This window comes from Agelaius phoeniceus, chromosome 26, assembly GCF_051311805.1.
Source record: "Agelaius phoeniceus isolate bAgePho1 chromosome 26, bAgePho1.hap1, whole genome shotgun sequence".
NCBI lineage: Eukaryota > Metazoa > Chordata > Aves > Passeriformes > Icteridae > Agelaius > Agelaius phoeniceus.
The window spans coordinates 4,342,676-4,356,288 of record NC_135290.1 but is presented as its reverse complement, the minus strand read 5'-3'; the positions used below and the strand labels follow the sequence as shown (position 1 = coordinate 4,356,288).

The 13,613-nt window shown below is 65.5% G+C and overlaps 1 protein-coding gene across 1 annotated transcript; it reads right to left on the bottom strand.

The window, feature by feature from the left end:
- Nucleotides 1–224: 224 nt before the first annotated feature.
- Nucleotides 225–12,645, bottom strand: ADAM11 (ADAM metallopeptidase domain 11). The gene is made up of 26 exons (XM_054649376.2): nt 12,402–12,645; nt 10,984–11,180; nt 9,753–9,829; nt 9,348–9,414; nt 8,865–8,950; nt 8,722–8,788; nt 8,552–8,600; nt 8,395–8,462; nt 7,869–7,943; nt 7,708–7,779; nt 7,070–7,236; nt 6,910–6,994; nt 6,738–6,828; nt 6,589–6,640; nt 5,907–6,006; nt 5,570–5,641; nt 5,394–5,486; nt 5,208–5,288; nt 5,077–5,127; nt 4,050–4,113; nt 3,881–3,980; nt 3,075–3,194; nt 2,810–2,978; nt 1,445–1,559; nt 929–1,019; nt 225–539 (listed from the first exon to the last, which is right to left on the bottom strand). Exons 1-26 carry the CDS (start codon nt 12,457–12,459, stop codon nt 494–496), a joined length of 2,313 nt encoding a protein of 770 aa, XP_054505351.2. The 5' UTR covers nt 12,460–12,645; the 3' UTR covers nt 225–493.
- Nucleotides 12,646–13,613: the final 968 nt, after the last annotated feature.

Here is a 13,613-nt window from a genome sequence, read left to right as displayed (position 1 = left end):
CCCGCGGGTACATTCATGGCTCCCGTGCCGCCTGCCGGGGGGGCCGGGGGGTCCCCGTACATTCGTGGCCGTGCTGGGGGGGCCGGGGGGCGCTCCCGGGTGCCCCCCCCGCGCTCTCCTCCTCGGCCGGAGCCTCGGCAGCGCCGCCCCGTTTAATTGGTGTTAATGAGGCGCTGGGGGGGTGGGGCAGAGCGGCCCCGCTCAGGCCCCCCCGGACCTGCAACACAGAAGTGGGGAGCGTTTAGTGGGGGGCTGTGACACGGGAGGGACACACGGGGGGACACTGAGCTGAAATGAGCCAGCACCGGGGGGGGGGGATGCTGTCAGGCCCCCTCCCCTGGGGGCTGCTCCCCTTCAGCCGAGGGGGCACAGAGATGGAGACAGCACGGCCGGACACACAGCACACGGACAGACAGGCTCCCACGCCGTCGGGCTGCCGGACGGTGACGGTGACGGTGACAGGGACGGTGACGGGACGATGGGGGGGACACGGTTACACTCCCTGCTGCGCCGGGTCGTACCTTCCTCGGCGGATGTTCCTTGGGGGGGTGGCAGGGGGAGAGGAGAGCAGCGTTAGTGCCACCACCCCCGTGTCCCCGCTGTGTCCCCACCCCGGTGTCCCCGGTCCCCCCACAGGCAGCAGCAGTGTCCCGGGGGGACCCGACCCAGCACCCCATGCTTGGGGACACAGCCACGGGCTCGGGGTGACAGTGGCACCCCGATGGCACATGCAGGCAGGGCAGGCAGGGCTGGGGGCAGGCAGGGGATGGGACAAGGGACCAGGCAGGGCCAGGGGACCAGGCAGGGCCAGGGGAGCCGAGGCCACACCGCGGGGGGACTGGCAGTGTCCCGGCGGTGACGCTGTGCGCAGGGGACGTGGCCGGTGACAGCAGCAGCAGAGGGGACGAGCCATGCGGTGGCTGCTTACTTAAATCCCCAGCCTGTCCCCCCTAGGACGATGGCAGCCACCAGCACGGCCCCCGCGATGGAGCCGATAATGATATTGGTGCCACTGGGACCTGTGACAGACGGGACAGGGAGGAGGGGACAGGGTCACACGTCAGTGGCAAGGGGACATGGGGACATGGGGACATGGGGACATAGCCCTGGGGAGTCGGGAAAGGGACAAACCCAGCCACAGGGAACAGATCAGTGGGGAGGGGACATGGGGACACCAGGACACAGCCCCAGCGCTGTGGGGACCCGGGAGGGAGGCAAACCCAGCACAGGGACCCACCTCAGAGGGGACAGGATGCGGGGACACGGGGACACAGCCCCAGGCATGGCCCAGAGCTGTGGGCACCTGGGAGAGGGGACAAACGCAGCCCTGCCCGGCTGAGCTGCGGCACCAGGGCGGGTGGGGGACACTCTGGCTGGGGACAAAGCGGGACAGCCTGTGTGGCCTGGGGACAGCAGGGAGCCCTGTCCCCGCGGGCACACGGACCCTTGTATCGCTCCGTCTCCCCCGTGGGCTTCGGCTCCGGGATGGGGTCGTAGACGCTGCAGTCCTTGCCCGTCCACTCCGCCCGGCAGATGCACTTCCCCTCGTTGCTGCAAACCTGTGACAGGACAGTGCCACCCCCTGTCAGAGTCTGTCCGAATGTTCCCTCATCTGCCTCATTTGGGGATCACTGAAGAGAAAACCCCCTGTCTAAAATCTCTGGCTCTGAAGGACAAAGTCACATGCCAGCAAGGCCCAGAGACCTGAGAGCACAGTGCTAAGTTATTGTTTTCACAGGTGTTGTTTGCTGTATGAGCCCAGAGAAGGGGGCACTGTGCCCTTTTTTCAACAACAGCCTTGGAAGCTCTCCCACCTCTCGGCCTGGCTGGACTTCTCCTGAGTTCTGGGTGGTCTCCCACAGAAGACCCTCACCTGTTTTACAACCACCGTGACAGACAGACTGAGATGTAAGGAGCCTCTCCATCCAGGACTGAGACATGAAACCCCCATGTGAAAAGGCCCCTCTGCTTCTCCCAAGGAGTGAGACATGAAACCCCCATGTGAAAAGGCCCCTCTGCTCCTCCCAAGGACTGGGACTGAACCCCCCAGCCCGGGGCAGGTGTGTGGGGGACCAAAGCTGACCAAATTGAGATGTTTGCCTGCAGGTTGTGACCACTGGACCAAGAACACAATGGCTCTGGTTTACTGCTGAGAACATGGACTACCTGTTACATCTATTCCTTATTGTATCTGTTTCCCCCCCCCCCCCCCCGCCCACAGCAATTTGCAATAGAGTTATCATAATAAAAACCTCTGAGTTAGCTGGAGATTTTGAGATCTCCCTGACATAACAGGCGGATCCTTGACTGGACTGGACCAAAGGTCTATTCCTCTACATTTCTATCTACTGATGAGGATCTTCCTCTTCTAGAATATTAATTACAATTGACTTCCAATCCTTAGAATCTGGTTTAAATCCAGAGAAGAATAATAAACATAATCTTATTCATACTAACCCTAAGTATCCTCCTGACTGCACTAAACTTTTCACTCGCCCAAATAAACCCCGACTCAGAAAAACTATCCCCACATGAGGGTGAGGATATTGCTACGTTTGGTAGCTATATCCCCCTCTCTCTCTCTCTTTTCTCTCTTCTTCTCTATCTTATTCTCTCCCTTAATCCCTCTATCGCATTTTGCTCTGGTCATTCAATCAAGGTGTATTTGTTTTGATTATCACTGCAAACCCCCTTGTGCCGTGTCGGTTTTTGCACCCTGACATTGCTCCATGAACCATCATGAATCCCATTTGTAAGGACAGACTGTGCCACCCCCAGGGTGTCCCCCTGTCCCCAGCACGCCCCTCACCCCGTGATCGAAGCAGATCTTCCCGTCCCAGCTGCCGGGGCAGGAGCTGAAGTTAAAGGCGGTGGCTGGAAGGCATTTGCGGTCGAGACAGAGCATTCCGGGCCCGCAGGGCGTCCCGTCCTCCACGTAGCTCAGGTCCGAGCCATCCACCAGCTGCACGTGGCCGCCCCTGTGGCAGGACAGCCCCGGGTGACACCGGGTGACACCGGGTGACACCGGCGCCCCGAGGGGCCGCGGGCGGTGCCGGTGCCAGCGCTGCCGGTACCTGCAGTCCACGTAGCGGTTCTGGTGGTAGAAGGTGGTGGTGGCGATCTCCCCGCTGAGCTCCCCCAGCCGCGGCGAGCCCGAGATGTTGGCGCACAGGAGGAAGCCGCACAGGACATCCCTTCAAGGGGGACAGCGTGGTGTCACAGGTGTTGCAGTGTGATGTAATTGCCTGTTTCAGCTATCCCAGCTCTTCTCCCAGGTGTGCCAATACCCTCTCCCTTCCCCTCCCTTGCCTCCTGCTGAGAGCTGTCCATCAGTCTCGGTATGGCAGCAAGGGCATCGTGTGATTGGCAGAGTTTAAAAGATGCCTCTCAGCCCTGGGGACATTGGGCTATTCAGGTGTCATTTGTCCCTTGAGACTTCCCCTCCTTTACCTGGTTGGTGGGATCCCTACCCCTTCCCTCCCCCGTCTCCCTGTGTTAAAAGACACAGCAACCACGCGGTTTGGCCGTTCTGTTGGAGCTGTTGCTGCATTCAGAGGCCTGTGTGCCAGGAATAAAGCTCTGGATCGAAACCCTCCAGCAGGACCCATCTCCCTTTTCCTTCCCCATCGCCTAAAGCCTTTCCTCCAGAGGTAAACCTGAGCTCCTGCAGGCCTGGACTTGTCCCAAGTGCCAGCTGCAGCATCCAGCCAGCCAAAGGTGTCTCTGAGGTGAAACCACCACAGCTGCCGCCCTTGGCCAAGCAGCAAGGGCCAGACAAGCCCAGGCACGTTCCATCAGGCAATATTGGGATTGTATTCCAATAACCAGGGCGGGCAGGTGGCAGCGGGAGGGGCGGTGTGAGGGGACAGGGGACACTCACTGCTTGTTGCACTGCAGCCAGCCCAGCCCCTCGCGGCCGCAGTTCCCCCGCTCCGTCCCCTCCACGTTCAGCTTCTCGTAGCAGAAGCGCTCGGCCGAGCCTGGCAGAGAGGAGCGAGTGTCACCCGCTCGTCACCCCCGCGTCCCCTCCCGGCCCTGCCCGCACTCACTGCGGCCCCAGAGCGCGTTGCACTGACGGTCCCGGGTCTTGCAGCGCCCGCCGTAGCATCGGCCCTGCGGGGAGGGGACAGGGTCAGGGTGGGGGAGATTCGGGGCTGGAGAGGGGACAGGGCGGGGGAGACTCAGGGGACAGAAGAGCAGTCAGGGCTGGAGGAGGTTTAGGGGCTGGAGAGGGGTCAGGGCTGGGGGAACTCAGAGGCTGGAGAGGGATCAGGGAACTAGAAGGGGCTCAGGGGCTGGAGAGGGGTCAGGGTTCGGGGAGACTCAGGGGACAGGAGAGGGGTCAGGGGTCCTGGAGGGGTCTCAGGGGACAGGAGAGGGGTCAGGGGTCCTGGAGGGGACTCAGGGGCTGGAGAGGGATCGGGGGACTGGAAGGGGCTCAGGGGTTGGAGAGGGGTCAGGGCTGGGGGAGGTTTAGGGGGTGGAGAGGGGTCAGGGGTCCTGGAGGAGGTTCAGGGGCTGGAGAGGGCTCAGGGGTTGGAGAGCAATCAGGGGTCCTGGAAGGGGCTCAGGGGACAGGACAGCAATCAGGGGTCCTGGAGGAGGATCAGGGGCTGGACAGGGGTCAGGGGACTGGGGAGAGGTGTCAAGGCTGCAGAGGGGCTCACCCATGTGCCCTGCAGGGACAATGAGCCCCCACACACATCCCCCCATGCCTGGTCCCAGGAGCACTGCCCCAGCTCGTGTGGTGTAGGGATCAAAAGCCAGATGTGTACACAGCCAGGGGACAGCAGGACCCCCAAACCCACACCCAGGGGCTCAGGACCCCCAAAACCCCCAAACCCACACCCAGGTGTGTGTGCATGGCTCAGCTGTGGCTGCGATTGCTGACAAAAAGTCACAAACTGGTTTGGGTTGGAAGGGACCTTAAAGCCCATCCAGTTCCATCCCCTGCCATGGCAGGGACAGCTCCCACCAGGCCAGGCTGCTCCAAGCCTTGGACAGTCCCAAATGCACTTTTAACATGCACAAGGAGCCTGTGGGGATGTGCTCAGCCCAGCCCTGGGCTGAACTCACCTGCTCGTTCTCACAGAAGTACCCATCCAGCTTGTGGAGGTTGGGGGGACACTGTGGGGACATGGAGAAGAGGTTGGGTGATGCCACAAGGCCTCACAACGTGTCCCACGGTGTCCCCTGGCCCCACTGACCTGGCTGGAGTCCCCGGTGCAGGTCTCAGGGATGTCACACTCGTTCACAGCCTCCCGGCAGGACACTCCACGTGGCTCGTACTGCCCGGGGCACAAACCCCGCTCAGCAGGAAGGGACGGGACCCCAGCGGATCCACATCCGGATCCTGCCCCCCCCGAGCCCCCCGGGTGCCCCCATGCCCTCACCTTGCAGCCCTTGCAGCAGAGCCCATCGCTGCACATGGCGTCGTGGGTCAGGGTGCATTTCTTGCAGCAGCTTCCACCGCTCCTCGCGCACTCCTGCCGGGACAGCGGCTGGAATCAGCCCCTGGGCAGCCCTGCGGCCCTCCCGGGCGGGGGGAGCAGCCCCTGGCCCCGCTCACCGCCAGCGAGCCGCAGTCGCACTCCTCGCCCGCCTCCACGAAGCCATTGCCGCACTCCGGGGGATCCAGGAGCTGCCGGCACCGAGGGGGGACAGGACAGGACACACACACACACACACGGGAGCTGCTGGGGACCCCGAGCCATCCCCTGCCGTGAGCCCCCCAAAGGGCATCACATCCCCGGGAATGGCAGCACCCCCAAACTGCTGCCAGGCACGAGGCTCCCCCGCTCCGCGAGTTCAGCTGGGGCTGGGGACACCTCGAGGGACCCCGGGAGGCGCCCCCAGAGCATCGGTCCCCGCTGTGACCCCCAGAGGGGCCGGGAGGGCCGCTTTACCTTCAGGGGTTTGTTGAAGAGGCAGCTGCCGCCGCCGTCCTGCAGGAACTGGTTGTACTCATCGATGCTGCAGCGGGAGAACTTCCGAGGGAGGTAATACCTAAGGGGTGGGGTCATTGTCACTGTCGTTGTCACTGTCACTGTCACTGTCACACCGCCACACCCTGCCCGGGGGCACTGCCGGACACAACAACCCGGGCAGGAGCTCGACAGCGGTGACACGAGGTATGGCAGGGATGTGGCACGGATGTGACAGGGATGTGGCAGAGATGTGACAGGGATGTAGCAGAGGATGGGGCACGGATGTGGCAGGGCATGTGGCAGAGATGTGGCAGAGATGTGGCACGGATGTGACAGATGTGGCACGGATGTGACAGGGATGTGGCAGATGTGGCTGGGCTGTGACAGATGTGGCAGGGATGTGGCAGATGTGGCTGGGATGTGGCAGGGATGTGGCAGGGGATGTGGCAGAGGATGTGGCACGGATGTGACAGATGTGGCAGAGATGTGACAGATGTGGCAGGGATGTGGCAGGGATGTGGCAGATGTGGCAGATGTGGCAGGGATGTGGCAGATGTGGCTGGGATGTGGCAGGGATGTGGCAGAGGATGTGGCAGAGATGTGGCAGGGATGTGACAGATGTGGCAGGGATGTGGCAGCGCCACCCCGAGCGGGCACCCACCCTGTGTCCTCCATGATACAGCCCAGCCAGGGGTCCGGACAGCGACAGTCCCCTGCGAGGAGAGGAGAGGGCTGAGGCTGCACAATGTCCCGCTGCCAGCCCGGTGGCACCGTGGCGTGTCCCCATTGTCGCCACTGTCCCCGCGGTACCTGCGGCCGTGCGGTGCTTGTTCCACATCATGCCCACGTTCTGCCCCAGGGTCTGTGCCAGCGTCACCGCCATGGAAGCCACGTTCCCGTACTGCTCGGGAGGGACGCGGTGTCACCTCGGGGACCCCGTCCCTGTCCCCAGCGCCCCTCGGGGGGGTCCCACCGCACCCACCTCGTTGACGCCGCAGGCGCGGGCAGCGGAGCAGATGCCCCCGACAAAGGCGGTGCCGCTGCGGCTGCTCTGAAACGTCCGACCCCTGCGAGGAAGAGGATGGTGGGGACGGGGGACGCTGTCCCCGGCCCCGGGGGGGACGCGTGGGCGCAGCGCTCACGAGAAGAGGTGGACGGCGTCGCTGTGCTCTGCCAGCCCCTCCCGCCGGTACTTCACAAACTCGTTCAGGGTCTCCAGGGAGTCTTTTCCCACGCGGATCCGGTCCTCGGCCGCCCACGTTTCCATGGCCACCAGCACGATGCGGGTGTTGAGCTGCTCCTTGTAGATCTGTGGGGACAAAGGGACGGTGCGGGGGACGCCACCCCTCCCAGGGACAAACCCGTGTGGACAACTCCAGGAGCTGGGCACACACATCCGTCACCAGGGACAATTCCCCAGGGACAAACCCAGCAGGTGCCAAAGGAAAAACAACAGCGGGACAAATTCCCTGGGGCCAAAATCTCAAGGGACCAACCCAGCAGGTGCTGAGGACCAAACCCCGGGATAAACCAGCAGGAATTAGGGAAAAACTCCCTGGGAACAGATCCACCAGCTGCTGGGAACAGTCCCCTCAGGGATAACCCCAGCAGGGACAAACCCACCAGGGTGGGGATAAACCCAGGAACTGCCCACTGGGGATAAATCCCTTGGGAATGAAGGGTAATGAAGCCCCCAAGGGACAAATCCTTCAGATGCCGGGGATTATCCTCCCAGGGACAACCCCCCCAGGGACAAATTCCTCCCTGAGTCCCCCCTCACCATGTCAGCCAGGTTGACCACGGACTTGGCGAAGTTGCTGGTGAGAACTACGGACCTGCGGAGCTGCAGGAACTGGGGGCACAGCAGGGCCAGGTGGGGTTGGGAGGGGGGCCAGGCCGACCCCTCACCGCCCCCGGCAGCCCCGGAACGCCCCCGCTCACCAGCTCATGGTCGTTCACCACGGCCAGCTCGATGTACTTGGTCTCGCTGTGCACCGTGTGCTGGGCTCGGCGGACCTGCAGGGGGAACCCGCGGCTGAGCCGGGATGGAGCTCCCGAGCCCTCCGGGGATGTTTGGGATGCAGGGAGCGGGCAGAGCCACGGGGAGGTTGGGATGCGGCCCCATCAGCGTTCCCGGCAGGAACAGCACTCTGCAAACACCCACGGAGGAGCGTGAGGAAGGCTACTGCAATTAACATTGGGAGGGCACAGGAGAGGGCTGTGATGAGGTTGGTTAAGAGAGGGTAGTTAGTCATGGGAGATGATCTGAGTTAAGCTACGGAGAGGGTTTGAACTCTGAGTTAAAGGACTTAAGCCTTTTGCATTTCCGAGCTCTGCCACGCTAGCTGGTCCTTTTCTTGGACGTGGTGGAGGCGCCTGGGCTGTACCCTCAGCCACCGAGCAGAGATCAGCCACGGTCCCCTGCCCGTGTCCTCTGTCCCCTGCGCACCCCGCTGTCCCCACTGACCTGCCGCCGCCGCCGCAGCTTTGGAATCCCAGCCGGGACACGCTGGCTCAGCGCAGGGAAGAGGCAGCCTGAAGGGAAGGGACAGAGCTGGTGGCACAGCAGGACACAGGGCCACCGAGGTGACCGCCAGGGGGGACAGCTTTGTGAGGACGCTCACCCAGTCGGGGGCAGCTGGGGATGCGCTGCACGATGTGCGGTCGAAGACCCTGCCGCGGGAAGAGGCGTGTCACGGCCATGCGTGCCACAGGAGGACTGCCACGTCCCCGTGTCCCCATGGCTGTCCCCAAGCCACAGGCAGAGCCACCTTGGGGCGGTGGCAGCGCTCACCTGCCCGCGCTCGGCGCCCGCCTGGGGCTCGATCAGGTACGTGGCTCGGCCGTCCGAGAAGACCCCGCTGCAAACAGAGGCGGCCGTGTCGGGGTGCAGAGGGGTGCAGCCCCGGCCCCCCTGCCGGCCCGGGGGATACTCACCGCAGGCCCTGGCAGCTGGAGAGGGCGGCGAAGGAGCGGGGCTGCCCCCGGATCCGGCCCTGGTAGTAGCAGTGCTCCCCTGCGCCCTGCGGAGCGGGGACGGCGCTGAGCCTCGGGGGTGCCGTCCTGCCCCACACCGGGCTCAGGGCTCTGGGGTTCAGGGCCAGGCACCCTCAGGATGCCCTGCTCGAGAAGCATCCCCCAGCACCGTGGCAGCACCCTGCCAGGCAGGGCTGGGCACCCAGGGGCACCCAGGGGCACTCAGGGGTGGGTGGGGGGATAATGAGCCGCTGGGGACCATTCCTGGGCTTTTGTGGGATTTATGAATTGGCCACCACAACCCCTGCACTGGCACAGCACATTTTACACAGCATGGTGTAGTTTGGCACAACACAGCACAGCACAGCGTGGTTTGGCACGGCGTGGTTTGGCACGGCGTGGTTTGGCACGGCACGGTTTGGCACGGCGGGGCACACATCTTACCGTGCTGTGGCTGCCGTTGCTGCCCGCGCCGAGGTGCCGCTCCACGTAGTGGGAGGCGAGGAGGTGGCTGCCGGGAGAGGGTGGGGGGTAAGAGGCCGTGGGGTGGGGAGGAAGAGGAAGGAGAGGAGGAAGAGGGAGACGACAGCAGCGATCCACGTGCAGGGCACCGCGCCGGTATGGGAGACCACCCACCACCCACACACAAGGAACCACCCCAGCCCGGGACCCCCCCGGTTTGGGGTCCCTGTCCCCTCTGCTCCACCCGCACTGCTGGGATGGCTCAGCACAGCTCCCCCCTCCCCGGGCACCCCCAGCTCCTCCCCTCCGCCCGGGGGGGCAGCAGCAGCAGCCCCCTGGTTCCCTGGTTGGTGCCGGCTCCCCTGCCAGGAGCCCCGGGTCACTCACTGGTTCAGCCGGAGATCGAGGGTGAAGGCTGAGCCGAAGGCACGCACCATGAAGCTCACCTGTGCCAGGTGCAGCCCCTGCAGGGGGCAGAGCAGTCAACCCCAAAAAAAATCATAACTCAAATAATCATTAAAACCCCAACCCAAATACGCAGCCTGTGAAGATGCTTTTTTTTTTTTTTTTTTTTTTTTTTTTTGTTTAAACCCATCACCCCTGGAGCCCTGGGATGGCACCTGCGTCCCGGTTGCCGTGTTGGGGGTGCCGGAGGGTCCCCCCTGCTCTGGGCCCAGCCCGGCCGCGGCAGCGGAGCCGCCGCTCCTCCCGCCCTGCGGCGCCGCCGCTCCTGACCTAATTCCCAATTCCTAATTCCCGATTCCTGCCGCCGGCAGCGGGAGCCGAGCGCTGCAGCGCGGCCTCGCACCCGGCAAACTCGGCGCGCACCGGGGAAACGGCAGAAAAGCCAAACTCATCGCGGCGTGCCCCGTGCCCTTGCTGGGAAGCCGGCGCAGCTCGGGACGAGGAGCTGTCTGTCATCACAGGGAAGGGATGTCCCGGGCCCCGTTCGCATCCCGGGGGTCCGGCAGCACTGCCGGAGAGGGCTCTGACACCGGAGCCAGCCCCGAGCTCCTCCCGCCGGGACACCCCGGGTTAACACGGCCCTGGCCCCTCGCCAGCGCGGCGGCTGCCGGCGCTTCCCGGAGGTTTCACTCCAGCCCGGTGTAAATCACCCCTGCGGCCAGAGCAGCTCCTCCTCTCGCCTTTCTCCGGCGCGCACGGGGATCGATAGGCGCCGGCCTCCGCGGCTGCCAGCACCGCAACTCCCCCGGGCCGGATGGGGCGCGTGTGCTGCTCCCCGAAACAAATCCCGAAACGCGGGGATGGGTGGGGGGCACTGCCCGAGCCTGGGCTGCGCTGGGGAGCGGCACCGGCTGGGATCTGGGGGCCTGAGCCCGTCCTTGCCGGACCCACGAGTCTGTTCCTGGCTTCGTCTCTCCCAACACCCGCGCGCCGCCCGTTCCCAGATTTAATGGGATTTTGCGGCACAAGTCCGTGTCCCCACGGGGAGCACGGCAGCGCGACGGTCCCTGGGGAGATCAGGGCTCTGGTTCGGGGTGCTGGTACACGCTGGGGTGTGCCTGGGCCAGCGACGGCGCTGCCTGGGGACCTGGAGGTGCCACCTCCTGCCAGGGACCCTGAAAAGGGAGCGGGTTGGGGGCTCTCGTTCACTTACGGGTCCTCCTCCTCCTCCTCCTCCTCCTCCTCCGGGCTCATGCCTGACCCTGGTGTCCAACTGATGCTTTGGGACTTCTCCTCCCGAGCTCTGCCCCACCAGCCGGCTGGGGTGGGTGATTTGGGAGAGCACCCGCCCTTCCTGCCATGCGGCCCGCGGGAGCCTCCGCGGCAGCGCTCCGGCCTGCGAGGCAGGACCTGCGGGACAGGGACAGGGACGGGGTCACGGCCACCCCGGGAGGGCTGGGGGACACGGAGGGACAGAGACACAGGGGCCTGGGGACAAGGGGATGAGGAGGGACAGAGAGATGGGAACACGCAGGGGTGGGAGCATGAGGGGACAGAGCTGGTGAAGGTGCTCAGGAGGTGGCCCAAGAAGGGGACACTCGTGTCCTGGATGGGATGGCCAGGGAACATGGAGGATGGGTACAGGGATTGTCCCAGGATGCACAGCTGGGGAACATCCAGGTGTGCCCAGGAGGGGACAGCCAGGCAGCACGGGCTGGGAGGGGTGCCCAGGGCATGGGGGTGACCAGGAGGGGAGCACAGCGGGGTGGGGAAGCTCAGGAGGTCTCAGATCCAGTGGCATGTCCTGAAGGGGACACACAGGGGACGTGGGTGGCTGATAAAGTGATGCATCCCGGAAGGGGGCATGCAGGGGAGAGGGGGCTCAGAAATGTCAGCACACCTGGAGGAAAGGTTGGGGTGGGATCAGCATATCCTGGAGAGAGCATGCAGGGAAAAGAGGGGGCTGGAATGAGGACACATCTCAGAGGGGACACCCAGGGGACAGAGAGGGCCGGGATGGGCCCACCGAATGGGAGATGGAAGACTGGTATGGGGACATCCCCCTAGAGAGGACAAGGAGGGGACAGCAGGAATGGTGCAGGGACACCTTTGGAGGTGACAGCCAGGGACACGGTGCGTGGCCGCTATGGGGACACATCCCAAGGGGACGTGGAGGGCTGCTCCGAGGACATCTATGGGGCATGCAGGGAACGGGGGATGCGAGATGGGGACGCATCCCGGAGGGGACACGGGGGGCTGCGATGCGGCCACCTCCGGAGAGGGAGCGCGGCGGGGCCGCTGCGGGGACAGCGCGGTGGAGGGCGCGGGGCCGGGGCCGGGGGGGGAACGCGGGGCTGCGGGGCCGCTGCGGGGCCGGGGCAGGTGCGGAGCCGGGGCTGCGGGGCCGGGGCCGGGCAGGTGCGGGGGGATCGCGGGCCCGGCCCCTCCCGGGGCTCTGCGGGGCGGCGCTGCGGAAAAATGTGTCGATGCAGCGAAAAAGCCGCAGCGGCGGCGGCGGGGCCGGGAGCGGAGCGGGGCGATGCGGGGCCGGGAGCGCGGCGGGAGCGATGCGCGGCCGGTACCGGAGCCGGTACCGGGGCAATGGCGGAGCGGGAGCGGGTCCGGACCTACCTGCCCGCGGGGCGAGCGAGAGCAGCGCGGCCAGCAGCCACCCCCGCAGCGGGCTCATGGCTCCCTCATGCTCCGCCAGCGGCCGCGCCGGGCCCGCCGCGCCGGGGACCGTCACCGTCCCGTCCGGCCCCCCCGCCCCGGGCCGGGCCGGCAGCGCCGCCCCCGCCCCGCCCGCACGCGGCCCCGGGCCCGCCGGACCGGACCGGCACCGGCACCGGCAGCGCCGGCAGCGGCACCGGCAGCGCCGCCCCGGGCCCGCCCCGCCCCGCCCGGCCCCGCCGCCCCCGGTACCGGCCCCTTCCACCCTCCCCGCCCCGGCTGCCGCAGCGCCGCTGGCACCCGCGGCACTGCAGCACCGGAGCCCCGCTGGCATCGCCCCCAAACCGGCAGCACCCCCGGCCGGTACCGGAGCTGCCGGTGCCATCACCCCCCGGAATGGTACCGGAGCCCCCGGGCCGGCGCTGGGCACCCGCACCAGCAGCGACCGCCGGTGTCAGACCCCCCCCAGCCAGACCAGACTGTGTCCCCCCACAGCCACCGGCACAGGGACACCAGGACGAGAGCTCCTCAGCCAATACTGGAACCTCAGGACAGAATCAAATCCCCCTCAGCCACTGCTGCCCCCCCAGCCAGTGCAGGATCCCCTCACCAGTACCAGCCCCTGCAGCCAGCCCCAAACCCTCCCCACACCAGTACCAGGCTCCCCAGCCAGTCCCAAACCCTCCCAACACCAGTACCAGCCCCTGCAGCCAGCCCCAAACCCTCCCCACACCAGTACCAGGCTCCCCAGCCAGTTCAGGGCCTCCAGTTGGGACTGGAAGCCCCCATTCTGCACCGTGGCCCCCTCAGCTGGTACCGAGTCCCTGACTTGTCCCCAGCTGGTCCCCAGCCAGTCCCAGAGCCCCTGCAGATTGTCCTGGTGCTGCCAACCAGTACCAGGACCCACACCATTATTAGACCCCCCCCAAATGGGACTGAAGCCCCCAACCAGCACCACCCTCCCAGCTGGAACTGAGCCCTGCCTGGTGCCAGGGCTGGTGCTGGCTGTGGCAGCCCCCTGTGCCAAGGGGATGGTGATGGAGCCAGGGAGTGCTGGTGCCCACAGCAGTGGGCACACGGGGCTGAACTCCCAGTTCACATCCCTCACCCTCCTCCAGGACAACTTTTTTGGATCTTTTTGGCCCATTTTGTGTTATGGTTCCAAGCCCTTCT